Consider the following 20,067-nt stretch of genomic DNA (forward strand, 5'->3'; position numbering starts at 1 on the left):
ATTACTAGAGTCTCCAGTATTCTCCAATTACACTGCAAAATCATTTAAATTAGGAATGTTCTGTACTGCTACTCCAGGAATGTTCTGTCTTTGCTCTTCTCCTGGTCCCTGAGGTCTGTCTATGATCTGTCCAGGTGTTTATTGGCATTTTTGTCTTCTCTAGGTTTTGCAGTACTGATCTTACTTACTCACTTATGGATAAGAAAAATAAATTCCAGATTAAGCCTCTGATGAATATTTTGTCCCTATAGCGTTTGTTTTCAGTTTTCGTTTTTGTTTTAATTAAAAACCGTAGGCTTGGCTACCATGTTGCATTTTGTATTATTTCCTTTTGCACCACTCTATCAAGCTTTACTGACAATAACTTCACAACTACTTCAGTGTAGCTTGGAAAATGTACTTTGTAAACTGTAAAGATCCATACAAGTGTGATTTACTCTTCAGTCATTTATCAGAAGACCACATATATAAGAAGACAAAAGGAAATGAGTCCTGGACACTAGTAAAGGAAAAAACTGTATTGTTTCTCTACAATAATCACTTCTGACACCAAATGAGTGGGTTTTCCTACCAAGTAATTCTTCTGTTCTCCACAGACACCAGCTGGGTGTCCTATGACATAATTCCATTCTGACACTAACTATCCAGAGCACAGACTCTATAGGAAGGGCTTAGTTCCACAGAAGAGATGCCACTCACAAATCTGGGCCTCTAGTACTTCTGACTAAGCAACTGAAAAACTTAGGGGTTCCCATGACTGCCTCCTTAGGTTCAACAATTTGCTAGAATGGCTAACATTACTTATATCTACTGGTTTATTATAAAGGATACGACTCAGGAATAGCCAAATGGAGGAGATGCACAGAGCAAGGTATGGGGGCAGGGAGATATGTAGGGTTTCCAGGCTCTCTCTGGGCTCAGTACCCTCCCAATAGCTCCCCACACCCATCATTTAGAATCTTTATGAAGGCTCCATTGTTTAGGCACAGTTGATTAAATAATTGGCTGTTGATGATTGAACTCAGTCTCTAGGCCCCCTCCTCTTTCCTTAGAGTTTGGGGGGATGGGACCAAAGGTTCCAACCCTCCCGTCCCAGGGTTGGTTCCCTTGGCAACCAGTCCCCCATTCTCAGGGGCTTTACAAAAGTCACCTCTGCACTTGCGTATCTCGTCTTCTTGAATAGGGTTAGCAACTGAACTAAATGCCTTTCACCTACCTATCTGTCTATGAGTGTTTTTCTGATTCCTTTTTCAGGCTCTAAAGGAACAGGATTCTCTGTGTGTGTGTGTGTGGTAACTTAATAACATTTGAGGAATGGAAATAACTTTAGTTACATTATAATTGAACCCTTTCTTTCTTTATTTTAGGGCCATACCTGAACTGCAGCTGCTGGCCTGTACCACAGCTCATGGCAATGCCAGATCCTTAACCCACTGAGCAAGGCCAGGGATCGAACCTATGTCCTCATGGATACTAGTCATATTTGTTACTGCTGAGCCACAAAGGGAACTCCCTGAACACTTTTATTTTAATAAAAAAGAAGCTGTAAAAATGTAAGGGCACTTCCATTATCAGCTTCATGCCTCCTCAATCACTGTGTGGTTTCTAAACCTAGTTTTTTAAAAGCCCGCTGATGTTTATGTGAAGCAATGAAAAGAGTAGGAAGTAGCTCTATGATCCAGCAAAAAATATTATGTTATCACTGTATTGAATTGGTATTACTATCCTTTGGATAGTAATAAGGAAGATGGGTTTTAATTTTTTTCCCCATTTTTACCCACAATTCTAATTAGTTCCTTATGAACAACATGTAGTTTTAAAACCAGAATAGTTTTTCAAGTTTCTGTAAACAGAGGAAATTTACTTTGCTGGGTCAATATACTATGCAACTGTTATAAACAAAGCTTTTCAGTGTGCTCCAAAAATAGAATATACAAGCTGTCTGCTGGACTTCCATTGCATAGATGTGAGATAGAGCTGTAATTATTTTTATATTTGTGGTATTATTCATTATATTTTACTAATCCAAATTAGAATTATTTTCCCAAAGTTTCTTCAGGATTTTAAGCAATTCGGGAAAATTTTGTGCATTACATTATTTCTCTTATTTTGCACTGTCGTCCTTATTGTACACAGGTAGTCTCTTTCCACTGTTTACATTCCTCCTATTTACTGATGATATTTTAGTTTCTGATGTTCTCTTTCCTCTTTTATCTAGTCTACAAATACAAATCACTGTTCCCCCAGTTTTCTCTAATTAAAAAAAAAAGAAACAAAAGAAAGTTAAAGTATACGATCGAAGTAAATGTATTTCCCTTAGTCTCCCAACAAAATATTTTGCCATTTTAAAAGCCCCACTTTTACATTATGTAATTTGTGCTATATTCACAACATATTTTGTAAGCTGCTTTGAAATTGTTTTCTGGCTTGAAGTTTGTATGTCTTATCTGTCTAATTAGATTGTCAGCTATTCAAGAGTAAGTGCTCATCTTTAACTTCTTTTGTGTCTGCAGAGTGCTTGGGACACGTGTACATAAGTGTTTGTTGTGTGATAAAACCTTACCCATGATTAAGCAACGTTACACTGTTTATTCACCATGATCCTTTCTGAAATGCCTAGGAACTCAGTTTTTCAAGATGAGGTCGTGCGTATGAGAGGCCTCAGATAATAGATAGTTGTATAGCCCTTTTCCATGGACTCTAACCTCCGATAATAGAAGACAGTGATGCTGTAAACTGTCTGTGAGTCTTGTGAACTTTTGAGATCATGCATGGACCAGTTGTTAAATCATTCCAGTGCACAAATCCATCCAATCTTCCAGATCAGATTACTTACAAGATAAAATGTTGTCACATAATAAAGATGTGCTCTGAGGGGAGAATGGTTTTATACCAGGTCCTTTATACACTGTAAGAAAAGAAGCAATTGTTTCTTCTTTTGAACTGAAGTGTGAAATAGACATAGTTTAAGAACTTATAAAATTTCAGGAGTTTGGGGAGTTATAAAAAAACTGATAAAAGGTGAAATTCCTAAAAATTGTCCTTCTACTCCAGAAAAATTTCCCCGAACACCCCCATCAGAAGAAACTTGTCTTTTGAATTTCTCTGGTAGGCATCATTTTGTATGTCATTTGGTACCTACTGTCTCAAATTATTTCTTGAGCTCTTTATTTCCCCAACGAAAGGGAACATTTCCAGAGGGAAAGAGAAGTAGGCTATGTTTGGGATGAGTTGAAAGAAAGTTAGTTGGAGGCCAAGCATGGAGGGTATTAAGCCCCAAGCAAGAAATTCTAATTTAACTGGGTTGAGTTATGGGGGGGGGGGAAATCATTGACAGGTCTCTGAGAGGGAAATGACATATTCACAGCTGTAAAAAAATCATCTGCTTATGTATGCCAAAGTACTAAAAAGTTACAAGGGGATAAAAGTATCAAGAGAATAAGGATCCCAAATCCATTTATCATGTTACACAAAGCATCTCTCAGTTATACAAAATAACTGTTCAATAAATATTTGTTGAATGAGTGAATAAATAAATAGAAGCAAATTGAGACAGAAAATGCCTTTTATTAACTTAGACAACCTTCCATATGAGAGTCATTTGCACTGAGCTCAGATTTCTATACACAGTTTATTTCTGTAAGTAGTTTATTTCTATACAAATTACATCATTAATGATGATGATGATAGAAGAAAAGGATGAAGTAGAAAGGGATTTTTTATTAAATATCAATTGATTATGTGCTAAGCAAGGCATTAAACTGCTTGATACACATTCACTCATTTTCCCAAGCCAACCAGAGAAGACTTAAACCAGGAGATTAAATACCAAGTTTGAGTAAAACTAACAAAATGTATAGGGTTTTGACTGGCTGTTATGGCCAGTACTCTCACTGTCAACGCCTTGCCCCTTGGGCTGCCTGAGCTCTGGCTCCAGAAAGACAGTGTCCCTGGTTCAGCAGTTTCCAGGTTCTGGAGCCTGTGTCCCTCACCTCTCCCCCCACCCCCCCAGGACTCCTCTGGCACCTGGGAGCATGCTTGCCTGCAAACAGATGCAACCTGTAAGTATGGCACAGTTACCCCTTTACCAGGAGAGGATGAGTCCTTGGAAATATATCCCAGTCTCCAGGTCCTCCAGGTGTGGGGATTCTGAGGTGTGTTTTACACAATTCTCAACAGATTCCAGAGCTCTCATAACAAGGAAGAAGCATTATTTCATGTTTTCTTTAAAAGCATTGATATTTATATTCAAGAATCAGGAAACTGGGGGTAATATTACATATCAGGATAAAAGAAGTTCTTGTTTCATGTTAGGAACTTTATTACTGTGGGAAAAAATAATCTCCTATTGACTTAGTTTGGATGCCCCAAGAGCAGACCTTGAGACGAGTGCTTAGAAGTCAAATTATTGAGGGAAAAGGGGTGTTTCAGAATTTGGGGTTAGTGGGAGGCAGGAAGAGATTGCAAATATTTTCTTCATGCACCACTAATTGCTTTACATGTTACATGCTTTACTTTAGTGATTTAAAGTATATATTAAATAAAAAGTTTTAAAAATGTTTCATTTAAAAACTACATGCCAAATATGTCTATGAATGTTCCACCAACTTCAAAGACTCATCTCTAGAACCCAGACGTATTGTTCAAAAACATTCTCCTCCTCCTCCCTATTCCAACTCCTTCTTTCTTGTTGCTTTATTTTTCTTTTTTTGCTACTACTACATTCCACCTTAAAAATGTCATTTTACTTCCTCATATGACCTGCACCTGACAATTTATGTCAACTTTTTCCCCAATGTATCCTATCAGTTATTTCATTTTCCCTTCCCTACACTCCACCCAGACTTAGGTTCTAGGACTGCCCTTTATGCCTACATCATTTGTTAGCAACCAACTGTCCCTTCTCTTTCCCAGCTACATGACATTCACATTTGACTCTGTTCTCTGGTTCACTAAGGCCTATCATATTTCTCCTCAGAAATTATAAGCTTACTGGGAATAGGACCCATATTTTGTAGTACATTTTTGAATCTGCCAAAGGACACATTGTTTTGCATATAATAATGAGCATAGAAGTATCCAGATTTCTCTCAGTTTATGACATTAATGATGTAAAAAGTACAAATCACAGTAAGAGCCATTCAAAAAATAATTATTGTACACCTGGTGTTGGCCAGGCAGCATATCAGGTGCTAGAGATAGAGTGGTGAACAACAGTAAAAACGCAACATGTGTGTTCTGCTCTCTAGCAAGAAAAACTTGTAAAGACACCTGTGATTATAAATTAAAGAGCTCTAAAAAGAATGAACAGGATGGTTTGCAATATGATGACCTATTTTAAGTGGATGGACAAGAAAATCATCTGTGAGGAGGAGACCTTTCGGCTAAGACTGAAGAAAGAGGAATCATGTGAAAAGTCAGAGGTTGTGCATCTGGTCAGAGGTAATAAGATGGGCAAAGGCCCCAGGGTGAAAAAACTTTGATGCACTTAAAGAAATTAAGGATGGGCAATGTGGATGAAAAAAGTGCTCCTGGGGGAAGTGGCCATTGGTGAGCAGGCAATGTAGACAGAGGCCAGATCACAGGGTCCTTGTAGGCCATGCTAAGTGTGGTTTGTACTAGAAGAGCATGGGAAACTCTTTAAAGAGTCTAAGCAAGGAAGTGGAATGCATGATTTGATTTAGAATTAAAAAATTCACCTTAGCTTCAATGTAGAAAATTTATGATGTAGGTGAGAGGCAAATAGTGAAAATAGATCTCGGATCCCTAAGAGATCAGATCAGATGACTTTACTTGGAAGAGGGTAGGAACAAGGCAGGAGAAGCTCATCAAACAGATGAGCTGGGGATATAGTGTGAAAATGGATTAATAGGACTTAATTACTGATGGATTCAAGGTAGGGAATAGAGAGAGAGGACTCAAGAATTACTTTCCAGTTTCTGATCTGAATAACCAGGCAGATGGTGTGCTGTTCTGGGGAAAGGAAGATTGAGTGGAAGAATAATTGAGCTGTGGGTCGGAATTCAGTGTTAAGTTTGTTACATGCACAGTGCTCATTTAGACATCCAAATAGAGACATCAGGTAGCAGTGAAACATATGAGTCTGGAGTTGAGAAGAGAGATCCAGGCTGAAGACCTGAACTGTGACTTATGGAGGTATTTAGTGGGATTATTTAGCTAGTATTTAAAGATTCAGGAAATGAGTTAAAGAAGGAGGAGGGGAAAGAGAAGGAAAGAAAACTCAGAATGGAGCTCCCACCCCCACTCCCCGGGGCTTTCCTATACTTAGGGAGGAGGGGAAGAAACCAGCAAAGGAAACTCAGAGTGGCCAGATAAAAAAAGGGGAAAGGGTTCAAAAAGGTTAGTATCATGAGAAGAGAGACTTTCAAGAAGGAGAAATGCTCACTGTTGATAATAGCTGAGAAACTGGGCGAGCCCGTGTGAGAATTGTTTCTACTGGGCAGGACTTCTTACCAAGGATAGAAATCACTTGAAGTATGTCTTTTATTTGAGAGTTTTACACAGCTCCTAGCACACTATGGGCACTTGAAGCATATTAATCAAGTGACATTAACTGAATGACCCAGTATTTGAGTTCAGTTGAGGGTAAGGGATAGGCCTAAGTAGTTTTACAAAGTCCCTCTCTTCCCGCATGAACATGCTCACCCACCCCCTACCTGATTGTCACTCTTACCTGCAAAAGTATCTATTGGAGAGAGAGCAGTATCTTCAGGCTCTGTCATAGCAACCTTAAATACCATTTATTCCTCCATACTTGGGAAAAGTGAACTGTTCAATAAGCCTTGGATGAATAAAAATTGGGGCTAACATAGTGCATGAGGTCATAAAGGATGACTGTTTCTGAAATTGTAATGAAAATCAGAACCATGACTATGACCATCATCATAGAAATGAGGTCCTGTCCCATCAAGACTCCTTCATCTTAGCTCCACATTGGTATTTACCAGTCCTATTACCAAGTTCTTCTAGGTTCAGTTCTCAGAACTCTCTTGAGTCTATTTCTTCCTTTATCCCTCCTGTTCCTTCCTAGTTCAGGGAGTGCTTAGTCTAACGCAGCCCTCCTTGTCCTTTAAGTGCCCCTAAAGCATTCTGAATTTTCTCTAGTTAGTAAACATCTGTCTATCTACCACTTGGCTGAAAATTTTCCTAAAAGCTTGCCCTGCCTTGTTCACCTTGGCATTCTGTGGGCCCACCAAGTGCCCATTCAATGAATATGTTGAAAAAAGGAACAAGTATTTTAATTATGTGTCTGCCTTTACAACTTCAGATGTGCTATTTCAGTTGTTTTAATGTGCACAGACGCTATGTGATGAGCACGTTTTCTTATGTTTTTTTACCATAGAGTAATAATTTATTAACTTGGACCTGCATTGCCTACAAATACCATCCTAATCATTTATGGCTGTGGCTGGTTGCTCTAGAAAGAAACCTGAAGCACACCATGGATTAATTAGGATGAGAATCAAGCCCAGTTCAGGTGTGTTGTGCTGTGGGTCCTCAGAGCTTTTTCATAGGCTCATTGTGGTGTGTGTCTCTTGACCTCAACTGGGTCTGAGCCCTGATGGCAGGTGCATCCGGTGGCAACTGGGTGGATGTGTGGAAATGGGGAGCGTCAAGAGTCCCAACAGAGGAATCTTTTGAATCGAGGCAAGTCACAGCGCTTCCTTAATCCAGCCCTTGGACTTAGCAATAGCCTTAAAACACCCGCCCCTCTTGTTCAGCCCCAGCCACTGCTCTTCAAGCAATAAGCTCGGACTTAAGAGGAAGTGCGGGGAGGAAGGAAGTGGGCATAGAGGGGTGCAGGGCTCTGAGTCTCAAAGTGAATACCAAAACGTCTTTGTCACCAAAATATTTCTCAGGTGCCTTCAGGGAGTGCCTTTTGTTTGTTCTTAATTTGTGTCTCCCTGATTGATTTTTCTAGTGGTTCCTTATGGCCCCCAAATCAAATATAGCGCTTAACCAACGAAAGACCAGGATGAATCCCCACCGCAGTCCATCCCGGTGCCCGAGTTTGCAACTGGCCAGGCCAGGCGGGGCAGGTCGAGGAGCCTCATAGTGGGGCTCTCGAGGCTGATTGGGACCTCGTCGCTACGCATCTAGGCCCAACCACGGTTAAAAGGCGAAGCCCGGGGCCCCTTCTCGCCCTACTCTTGCAAAGTCCCAGGAGCCAGGAGTCATCCCGCGCTCAGTTTGGACTAGGTGGCCCCAGTCTGGCGCGCGTCCTGCGCAGCTAAGGTCCCCTAGCGCCCCCTACAGCCGCGCGATGGGGGAAACGGCGCTAGGTACTGCGCCTCTGCACCACGCCCGGGACCCCACCCAGCGGCCCGCGCCCCAGACCTCGGGAGTACCTCACCTCCTCGGCTCCAGAAACAGGGCGTGGGGCCCGGCAAACGCACAGCATCCCGGGCCACCTCTGATCGCTCCGCCCGCTGCGGCCCGACTTCCCCTCCCTCCTTCTGTCCCTCCCTCCCTTCTTCCCTCCCGCCTGCCCGCCGGCGCCGGACACGCTGAGCCTCTTCTCTTGGGGCGCTCTTCCCCTTGGCGGACCGTCGCATCCCGCGCAACTTTGAGATAGACCATGGTCGTTTGGTGTTGAATGTTCCCTTCCGCAAGCGCATGGCTGTACAATCGAGGCGCGGGCCTGGCCCCCGAAGGGCAGCCGTCTCGAAAGCACTGATGCTACTGTTGTGCTTGGGAGTCCCGACTGGGCGCGCCTACAACGTGGATACCGAGAGCCCGCTGCTCTACAAGGGCCCCTCCAAAACCTTGTTCGGCTACTCGGTGGTGCTGCACAGCCACGGGGCAAACCGATGGTGAGTGGGGTCGGTCTCGGTAACTCAAAGCCGCGAGCAAAACACGCCTCAGGGATTCCCTGCGGGTTGAAACTTTCCTCCCTGTGGAGGAGGAAGGAGGGGGACGCAGAGACGGCCAGCTCGCGAGAGAAGTGCCGGGGAAACTAATTTGTCTTGAGGTGGCAGCACCCAGTGTGCGTTCTGGAGTTTGGGGTGGTGGGCGGGCGGAGGAGGAGGTGGGGAGAGCGGCCCTGCTGCCAGCTGCACGTCTGTAGAGACCTGGAGTTCAATGGGCAGCACCGCTCACGTCTGCGCGCACGTGCACAATTCTCTTTTTAGGCTGGTAGTCGGGGCGCCCACCGCCAGCTGGCAAGCTAATACTTCGGTGGTCAACCCTGGGGCGATTTATAGATGCAAAATCGGAAAGAATCCGGAGCGGAACTGCGAACAGCTTCAGCTGGGTGAGTTGAGTCTGCGACCAGAAGCTAGTGACCCCTCCCCACCCCCACCCCGACATACCCAAGGAAGCACAAGTCCTGGAAGAACTCCTGTTGCCTATTCTCCAAGTGAATGATTTTCACTAACTTCACTCCTGACAATGACTGCAGTTCTCTGACAAAACTATGTGGAGGAAAAGTTTTTTTATAAAACCTTCTTTTCACCCCTCCCTTTCTTCCCGCATTTGTAAAACACATTTTCAAGTCTCTCAGCACATTAAGGACAGGATCCAGCTAAGCCAAGACTTGAAAATTTTATTTCCATCTTTGACATATCAGCCTTATTAAAGAACAGGCTAAGGAATAGATAAGGATTCGCAATTGGAATTGATTCCCTATCTTGTCATTTAGCCCAAGAACTTTCTAAAAAAGAAAATGATATAGTTTTAATTTGAATGTGAAATCTAAAAGAACACAAGCAAAAAGTGGCATCTCCATTGTTAATATACTTAAAATAAAGCTTAACGTATAATTATTATTTTTTTCTCTCCAAAAACTGATGTTACGTAGATACCTCTATTTTACGTCATTTATTAATGTGTCTTCTTAGGTTTGTGATGACTTGAAAAATGCATTCTGATGAGGGAGGGGAGAAAGTTTGTGTTTCAAATCCAAAAGCAGATTTGCTTTGCACAGACACATGGGAGAAGAAAGGGGAACTAATATTAATTCAGACTATATCTTGTTCTAAACATTGTTAAGAACTGCTATGTATGTTGCTTGTTTTCTGAAAAGTAGCATTGTTCTTATTTTACCCATGAGGACTCTGACTCAGAGAGTTGCAAGGACTTTTTCTAGAATTACTTAGCTAGCAAGTAGAAGATGGGACCCCAAGTCAAAGTCAGGTCTACCTGTGTCCAAAGTCTAAGCCCTTTCCTATCATGTATACATCTTCAGCGCAAATAAAATTAAATGAAAATTCTAATATGTTGTCTGCTGAGCTGATAAGTCATCTGTGAAAGTGAATAAAAGGTCACAGTTGGTACCTTTCTCATCTTTATCTTTGTATCAATGCACTTTTGGGATAAGCTAGTTATTGCATCTTACCACCTCCTCCCCCCTTTTTGGGGGTAGTAGTCTTTGCTTTTTCTCAAACTGGGACGCTGCTTCTCTTCATTGAGAATGAATTCAAATAGAGTATGCACATGATGGAATTTTATTTTTGAGTCAGAGAGCATCCATAAAAGTCTTGAAGTTGTCTGCAGGGTATAGAGTAAACTTCATCCTCTCATTAAGCATTTTCCATCCCCAAAGGCAAACTAGGTAAGCATAACACATTCACGGACCTATCTATTTGGATAATCTGCAGATCATAATTTTCATTGCATGAGGAAGTTATAGGATGAAGAATTAGGGAGCAGAGCAGACGACCTTGATCTGCCAGAGGATTTTGACAAGGTCTCAGGAGGAAGTTTTTTATTTTTGTTATCCTGTCATAGTTTCCTGATGGTATTTAGCCCTTACTTCCTGTATGGAAGGGCACCGAGTCTATTTGTAGATGTCTGTACTTAACTGGGAAGAGCCTGTCATAATATTGGATGAAATTTAAAATTTATCATAATAATGCCTGTCAGAATTGAAGGAAAAACCTAAATTCTTTGGGCACGCAGAGCATAGGGATTGACTCCAGAAATAACCTCCAAGGAATGTGCATGTGGTAGATGTGCAGCAAACATGAATTAAGTGAAGATTTGTTGGACGGATAAATGAATAAAAACAAAGTGCAATTTTGATGGTTATCAACCTGATTGGTGAATAAGAGCATTAATTAGAAGTGATAAGCTACAGGGATATTTTTAACTTTCAAATTTTTGATCAATAAAAAAGCTATTTACTAGATGAAAGGCCAAAAAGGAGGAGAAGATTTCTAGTCAGACAACTGGTTGAAACCCTAATAGCTGTCGTAATAGCCTTGAGTATTTGCAAAAGAGTTGACTGAAGTTACTTCTCAGATAACATTTTAAACATATCTTCTCTTCCTCATAGAAAGAGATGGTGTGTTTCTATTCAGAACAATCTCAGGAGTAACTTTAATTTGTAAAATCAGGGACTGAGGATAATGTCTGAAAGGGAACACTGAAAACAATAAATTGGTAACTAAAGACATTTAAGGATTCTCAGGCTTGTGGACTATGTAATATTTTTTATGAAGAATTTTCAGGGAGAAAATACATACAGACCATTGTCTATATAAGATGACTTCACTTGTTCTGTTTCAAATGTGGGTGACTCGTAATGTATGGAAAAAGCTTAGCTCAGTAACTGACATAACTGACATTCAAAAAATATTACTTTTTTAAGTTTTCTACTTAAATCTATATCTGCACATTATCTATTATAGGCAGGTTGAGGTTAAAAATAAGGACAATTAATAGATGAAACCAAAAGTTAAATGTATAAATGAAAAGTACCAGTTGGAAACACAACAACTATTTTTTTTTGTTGTTGGCCCAACCAAAAATCTTATAACAACTAAAGACTGAGCTATGATTGCCCTGTCATAAGATGTTTTCTTTCATTCATGGCTTAAAGTGCTATCAAGGAGATGAAGTTGGAAGACCCCTTAAAATGATGCCCGTCTCCTACACAATTCAAAATACTATTTCACATGGACTTTTTTAGGTCTCAGAATTTCAGTTAGAAGTTTGATTCAGATATTCAGATAGGCTCCTTCCCTAAAAAGAGGAGCTCAGTGCCCTTCCCCCATCTCCTACCAGCATTGCCCCATATTATGGTATCCTTGATATGGTCATAATCAGAAGTGAGCAGCAAATGGCTGTTTATCTGAAATGTTCAGGGAATGAGATGTTGAGAGTCAGATACTCCTTTTCCCTTTTAAAATTTTATTGAAGTATAGTTGATTCATAATGTTGTGTTAATGTCTGCTGTATAGCACAGTGACTCAGTTACACATATATATTCTTTTTCATATTCTCTTCCATTATGGTTTATAACAGAATACTGAATATAGATAGTTTCCTGTGCTGTCAGTAGGACCTTGTTTTTTTATCCGCCCCTATAGTGAAGTGAAGTGACAGAAGAAGAAGCGCCTTTCTTCCTGCATGCAAACAGGCTTTTTCACCTCCCTGCCTGCCTATGAAGTGTCTTTTCCCTCACTTCTTTGGTACTTCCCTCTAAACCAGAGAAAGGTCATCTTCCCCTCAGGAGGGTCTGAATCCAAACTTGTTCATAAAGGCCTCAGTCTGTGGGGAGGCCATAATAATTTCCAGAGGTTCAGTTGCTTTTTCACTCAGGTGCTCTGCAACCTTGCTGAAGTTTTTTAAAAGGATGCATTGATCACAGATGATTGCTAAATGAAAGCATCACAAATAATGGCTGCTTTAATGTATTTAATCATAGTTCACCCATGGATTACCAGTATCCAAAGAATTAAGGACATAATAAAATGTAGTAAATACTATTAAATTTTACTGAAAAGATTGTCTTCATTTGGTTATTTGAAAGGCATATCAGATCTTTCATTACTTTGGATTTGCCACTAATAGCATTATACATGTATGTGCAGGCATGCACACACTCACGCACACACACACCTACACCCACACTTATTTGGGTAATAGAGGCTAATGTTACACAGCCCAATACAGTAGCCACTAGCCATTGTGGCTACTGAGCACGTGAAATGTGGCTAGTTTGTAGTGAGAGGTATTATAAGGCAAGTTACATCCTGCATTTCAAAGACGTAGCACCAAAAAAAAATTACATATATAAATATATGTATATAAAATATCTCTTTTTTAGATATTATTACGTTGGAATATTTTGAAATTCATATTGATTACACATTTAAATGAGAATATTTTTGATGTACCAGTTAAAATTTATTAAAATTAATTTCACATATTCCTTTTTATTTTTTTAATGTGACTACTATAAAATATTTCACATGTGGCTTGTATTATGTTTCTATTAGACATCACTGCTCTAGAGAAACGTAACTTCCTTGTGTAAAAAGTTATAACACTAACTTTTTAGCAGGTGCTTTCCCAGTGTCTACATGTAAAATGAATAGAATTTTTACTTTTATTTTCCAGGCCTATGCTGTTACTAGACCTTTAAGTTCCTTGCTTGTACTTCTTTTTCTAATTGGAAAGAGCAATGATTTATCACAAGTTAATCATTATTATTCCCCTTCATATGTCTTCTGAGAATTGAATTACCTTAGCCAGTCTCCTGGTTTATATTATATAACCTGTTTGGAAGAGGATTAGCATTTGTATCATTAAACGAACTCACACTTGAAGGTGCTAGCTACCTGTGGATGTGGTGGTGCTGAGCCGAGCTGCTGCAAAAGGCACGGCCTGATGCAGCCCACAAGCTATCCTCCTCCATAGCTGCATGCTTTCCCCTGGGTGTGTGGACTACAGTGAAGCTTGACAATGAGCAGCAGGTTGGTGATGGCAGAGGCACAGATGCAGGGACAAACACTGAGCCTGGGCAGGATGGTGGGGTCAGCCACAAGCATCTAGGCTGATCTTACACTTGCAAGAGGCCTGATTACTAGGCTCTGGTGGGTACAGGGAGGGATTCAAGTGGCTGGCTTCTTACATTATGGTAAGAAGAGGCCATCCTCAAAGGCTCCTGATGGGCGGGGGTAAAGGGAGTGGGAAAAAACCTAGGTAGCAGTGTACAATAACACCTGTTGAACAAAAGTTGGCAGGATCTGCAAAGGGTCCATGGTGGCTGTACTGACCTTTGGCTTAGTCAGTGATGGAATCTGCTGTTTTTTTGCAGAGCAGGTCTCTGTGACCTGGACTTTGTAATTATTGCATGAGAGAGATGAAAGACGTCACCCAAGGTTCTGACTTGGGCTGTTGGATGGATGATGGTGCTATGTCCTGTGAGATGTAAGAGTAAATAGCTAGTAATCAGTTGGATGTGTGGTTCTGGTAGGCAGGAGAGGTCTGTACTGGCAATTCGAGTTGAGGGTAATTGGCATAGAGATGGTAATCAAAGCCATGGAGGTTAAGGAGTTTAACCTGGGAACTCTAGGCCGAACAGATCATAGTGCCCAGGAGAGGTCCCAGAAGATTCCTACAATTTGAGAAGCAGCTAAAACAGTGTTGCTCAACTCTGGCTGCAATCTAGATTCTCTGTAGAGCTTTAAGAATACCATTGCTGCCAGCCTCCTAAAAAAACCTCTGGGGCTGGGTCTAGGTAGGTGGGATATTGTGATTTATAATAAGAATATTTGATTTTCATCCCCATTTCTGGCACTGAGATCCTAAAACTCTTGCAGTTTTCTAAGTTACTAGTGATAACTATGTCTTTTGTTATGTTAATGAGATGACTTTAAGACCTAAGGGTGTGGCTGGTTGTCAGTGGAGCCAACCACCAGGTTAGAGGTTTGAAACTTTCATTCCCCCCATCTCCAACTTTCTGAGAGATAACAGGGCCTTGAGGTTGAAAGAGTTGCCAGTGGCCAGTGATTTAATCCACCATGACTATGTAACACAGCCTCCATAAAACCCCAGAAGGGCAGGGTTGGTGAGCACATGGAACTTTAGGATGAGTAGTGAGCTCAGAGATGGCCTAGAATCTTTCCTGCCCCTTCCATACACCTCGCCCTAATTGTCTCTTCCACCCAGCTGTTCCTGAGTTAATTCTTTTATAATAAACTGGGGATCTAGTAAGTAAGTTCTGTGCGCCACTCTAGAAAATTAATCAAACAAAAAGAAAAAAATGGAAACCTCAGTAGCTGGTGGATTTGAAATTGGCTTCTGAAGTGGGGAAGGAGGCGGGGAAGGTACAGGCGAAAGAAGTCTTTTTCATTTATTTTAATCAGCTATTAAACAGGTACTCCCAGTGCTTTTTACCTTTCAGCTTTCTTCTAAAATTCCTTTACTTATTAAGGAAGTTTTGTGCTAATTTATTAAAGTTGCCTAAATTTCCTAATACTATAGAAATAGTCGCAAATTACTAGATGATAGTAAGCTATTTTTTGGTGGTGTTCAGTAATATACAGTACTTATTTTTCTGTTTTTACCTTTTGACCCCCTTCACCCATTTCTCCCTTCCCACCTCCCACCCCCACCTCTAGCACCCACAGATCTGTTTCTATATCTATGAGTTTGTGGTTTTTTGGTTTGTTTGTTTTAGATTCCACATATAAGAGAGATCATACAGTATTTTTTTATCTAACTTATTTCACTTAACATAATGTTATTAGTTCATTCATGTTGTTGCAAATGGCAAGATTACATTCTTTTTTATGACTAAATAAAATTCTGTTGTATATACATACCAGATTTCTTCATCCATTCACCCCTCAATGGACACTTAGGTTGTTTCCCTATCTTGGCTATTGTAAATAAAATACTTCAATGAACATGGGGGGGGGGGGTACATAATTTTTTTTTTGAGTTAGTGTTTTTCATTTTCTTGTGATAAATATCCAGAAATGGAATTGTTGGACCATATACTATTTCTATTTTTAATTTTTTGAGGATCTTCCATACTGTTTCCATAGTAGGTATACCAACAGCCACCATTACCACCAACAATGCCCATCCTTTTTCTCTGCATCCTCATTCACTAACTCTTGTCTTTTTGATAATAGCCATTCTAGTAAGTATGAGGTGATAGCTCATTGTGGTTTAGATTTGCATTTTCCTCATGACTAGTGATATCGAGCATGTTTTTATGTACCTCTTATCCCTCTGTATGTCTTCTTTGGAAAAATGTCTATTTAGGTCTCTTGCTCAGATTGTTTGCTTGTTTTGCTATTGAGTTATATGAATTCTTTATATGTTTTGGATATTAGCCTCTTACAGATATGTAATTTGCAAGTATTTTTTTTTTCCATTCAGTAGGTTGCCTTTTCATTTTGTTGATGGTTTTCTTTTCTGTGCAGTTTTTTAGTATGATGTAGTCCCACTAACTTATTTTTGCTTTTGGTCTCAGATTTTTAAAATTTATATCTAAGGCCTATGTCAAGGAGCTTGTAGGACTGAACCCTTATCCTATCGATCTGACATTATCTCCAGGTAGTGTTACAACTGAGTTGAATTGTAGGACACTCATCTGGTATCAGAGAATTGCTTGGTGGTGGTGGTGTGGAAAAACTTTCACACACACACACACACACACACACACGCACATTGGAATTGGATACAAAACCCTTAGTAGGGCATCAGAAGTTTCCAAAAGTCTCTGGATGATTCCAGTATTCGTCTATGATTGAGAACCATTGGAGAATGAAAAAAAAAAGAAGAAAGAAAAATAGATTGAGAAAGAAAAGTCAAAGAGTTAGCTAGGAAATCAGGTCAATGTCTTTATGGAAGTGGAAGGATGAGAGGTTTGGAGAAGAGGTGAATGGTTGACAGTATCAAAAGTTGCCAAGAGGTCAAGCTAGGTAAGAACTTCAGAGGTTTCTTGGGATTTAGAGAGAGTTGATTTATTAAAACCTTCATAAGACCAGTTTTAGTGGTGACACCAACCTGCAGGGGGGTAAGAAATGACGAGAAATATTGGCAGCAGATGTCAACTTTTAACTAGGTTCTTCCTTTATTTATGAAATGTGTCAATTACTTATGCTGGTGCTGAGAATAGGAAGTTGGCTAAGACAGCTAAAGCCCTCAAAGTACTTGTTGACAAGAGAGACAGGAATATGTAAAGCATAAGGATAGAGACACACACAGTGGGGAGAAGAAATTGTTTGGATGATGAGTTTCCCAGAAGAGCAAATACTTGAGTAATTGAGCCAGTTCTGACCAGCTTTGATGAGCACTTGGTAAAATCTCAATGAGTGTGAAATGGATAGATACATTTCTCAGATTGGGGTGGGATCTTCTGGGATTTGCTGTATATTTCAGCATCATTCCAAGAGGTCTAGGCTAGCCTTGGGTTTTAGACTCTGCCTACTCATGCCAGGCAATCTAAAGAATATCTCTAACTGAGATAGGGAGCTTCTGACAGGGGCTTTAATTTTAGTAATGGCTGGAAACATCAAATTAGAGTGTGGAAATAGATGTGCAAGTGTCAGGACTGTGCTCTGTCATGCAGTGTGTTTATTCTGATGCTCTCAGTTTCTCCTCAACATTTTTTTAAATGATAGAAAATCTTTTTCATGTAGTTTATATGAACTACTGTAATGCATACTGAATATGTTCTGAAATAGTAAGAGTGTAGACTTAGTTGTCAAATATCTTTTAGGATATATTTTGTGAAGTGGATTAGATGTGCCCTTTTTAAATTATGCCCTGTGTAGAAGCCTCTTGTCAATATCTGCCCTCTAAAATCTTTCTAGATCTACCTCACCCCAATACTATTCTCTGTTTTCTCGTGACCATTTTATAGTATTCATTAGAATATCATTATTTTGTCTGCAAATCATTGTCTCTGCAACATCCTATCCCGTTTGTCCTTTAAACTTTGAATGACGAGATGTCCTCTCTTGTCACCTCCCCCTCATCTCGCTCTGACCCTACACTGATTGGTACAGGGATCCCTGCCTGACTTTTACTTCTCTCACATATTTTTAAACCTTGATATCATCTCAACCTCCTTCTACATCCTACCCTGTGAATTCCAAACCAAGCTCAGAACTTCAATATTGACCACTGAGCGTTATGTGTGAGCAGGTTTCCCAGGAGTTCTTTTTCTGTTTACATTTTTGTATTGTTTCAGAGCCACTCAAGTGGTATTTTTATGAGTGATACTTTTTCAAATGAACCCTTAAGTCTAAGAGATCAACTGAAAACCATGGAAGTAGAGAATTTTTCCCATTTTTTTTAATGTTGAAAGTTGTGGTTATAATGTAATAAGTTGCTGTGGAAGTAAAATTAGAGTAAGATATTAATGAAGTCAATACTTCGATGCATTCCCCGAATAACAGGGGAAGGTACTAATGGCAAATCATTGTAAAGTAGTATAGGGTGGTGGATAACAGTGTAGGTTTGAATCCTTCCTTCCCCTTATACGGGTTGTGACTCTGGTCAAGATGCTTAATCTCCCTTCGTTTCAGCTTCTCCATCTGTAAAATTGGGGTAATGATAAAAATACCTCCCTCATAGATATATAACAAAAATTAAATCAGTTAACATATACGTTTACATGTATTAAAAGTATGCCTGATACATAGGAAGCATGTAACAAATATTTATTATATAAACGATTATATAATTATTATTGTAAGACAATATTTCTTCTTTTAGGTATGCTCACCAAATATATCAGTTGCTGTGTATTTTTCTGCTGTAGTTAGTAAAAGGACTTGTATAGGTTTTCTGCAGAAATTTTAAAAAGTTTGGGCCTGAGGTACCTGAAGGAAACTCTGATCTTAGATTCAAGCTCTCAAGCAGGATGGTTTTTAGAGATTTGAAGTCTGATGATGACTCGGGATCAACCCAGATTTATAAAATTTCAGCCATCAAGCTTGGCACTACTTCCTGAAGATGTTTACCTCTGTGTTAGAACTCTTTTCCTAAATACAACATAGTAAATAAAATGATGCAATAAAAAATTTTAATTAATTAAAGTAAAATGAAATAGAGGATTGTTAATAACTGGCTTTTTCAGGCCTCTGATTATAGGAGCTGATTCTCACATAAACTGAGTGTGATTATCAACCATTATCAGATTCTGATTAGGAAGTCTTAGAATAAGACACTTAAAAACATATTTTTCCTGAAAAAAAAAAAACTTTGTTAGTGGTTTCTGAGTTTGATATTTTGACTCTCATCTGCCACTACATGAGTTGGAGGGAATGGTGTTGGAAGTTTAGTACTTTCATGTCATATCTCTTCTAAAACTTAGGTGTTTGACTTTTCATTACTCATTGCTGTTAAATTCATGAATATCACTATTACCTTTGAGGAACATCTCCACCAAATTTTATTAGATATGTGGTGAAAGTACACAGTTTAATATAATAAATATGATAGAATGGATTTGATTGTAATTAGGGTTTGATAAGAAACTAAAACAAGGGGCCATTTGACTTAGCAGCTGAAGGCAGACTGCTGATTTAGTCTTACAGCACTGTGAGCTCCCTCTGCTGGTGGATCCCCATCAACACAATGTGGGTATGCAGGGAGCAGAGCATTTACCATTTAATGAACACCTACTAGGTGCCAGGAAGTCTTGTTTGCACAGATATAAATTTTCTGTAATTTTTACATCCCTCCAATAGTAGGTCCTATAGTATTGCCATATTTGAATTGGTTTGTTTGCTTTTAATACTGTACGTTTTTTCTATATTCAGAATTTAGATAAATGAAGGAATTTTATGATTATTTTCACTCGGTAATTATTGCTTCTACAAATAAAGATATCTTGAATGAATGACTCTATAGAACATAGGATAGAATGGGGGTCACTTATTTTTTAGAATTATTTAATAAAAATTTAGAATGGAAGAGTTCGAAATATATAGGACTCGTCTTTCAATAGACTAGAACCACATGTTTTAAAAAAGTAATTGTTGGAAGTAGGGTCTTTCACTATTTTTCTGAAACTTGAAAATGATGTCACATGTTTTGAAAGATCAGATAAGTGAGTGTTGTCTTAGCCATAAAGCCAGACCAAGAGCCCCAATCAAATTTTTGAACTGAAGAAGCCACAGCACAGTGATACAGGCAAATAAGCCAAACGTGTCACTGCATCCAGATGTCCCAGGCTGCCCTAGCCACAAAGTGTGTCACTCAAGCTGTCAAAAAGTTACAGAAAGAAGACCTTTGAATCTGGTCTTTCCCCTTGGTCCTTCCTCAGTGGAAATACCAAAATATTAAGAACTG

At 39.6% G+C, this 20,067-nt stretch overlaps 1 protein-coding gene across 4 annotated transcripts in view; it reads left to right on the forward strand.

Moving 5' to 3' along the window:
• Positions 1–8,378: 8,378 nt before the first annotated feature.
• The window catches only part of ITGA4 (integrin subunit alpha 4), a 78,764-nt gene continuing 67,075 nt past the window's right edge, over positions 8,379–20,067 (forward strand). For 2 of the 4 annotated variants that reach the window (XR_007134035.1, XR_007134036.1), the window contains exons 1-2: positions 8,379–8,834; positions 9,153–9,274. Coding sequence is in view for 1 of the 4 variants with exons in the window: in XM_047773011.1 (XP_047628967.1) it covers positions 8,638–8,834; positions 9,153–9,274 (319 nt within the window). In the remaining 3 variants the exon portion in view is untranslated. Of the gene's footprint in view, positions 8,835–9,152; positions 9,275–20,067 lie in introns of those variants that run through there. The other 2 variants (XM_047773011.1, XM_047773012.1) reach the window with 2 other exon arrangements.

This window comes from Phacochoerus africanus, chromosome 3 (assembly GCF_016906955.1).
Source record: "Phacochoerus africanus isolate WHEZ1 chromosome 3, ROS_Pafr_v1, whole genome shotgun sequence".
In the NCBI taxonomy this organism is placed as follows: domain Eukaryota; kingdom Metazoa; phylum Chordata; class Mammalia; order Artiodactyla; family Suidae; genus Phacochoerus; species Phacochoerus africanus.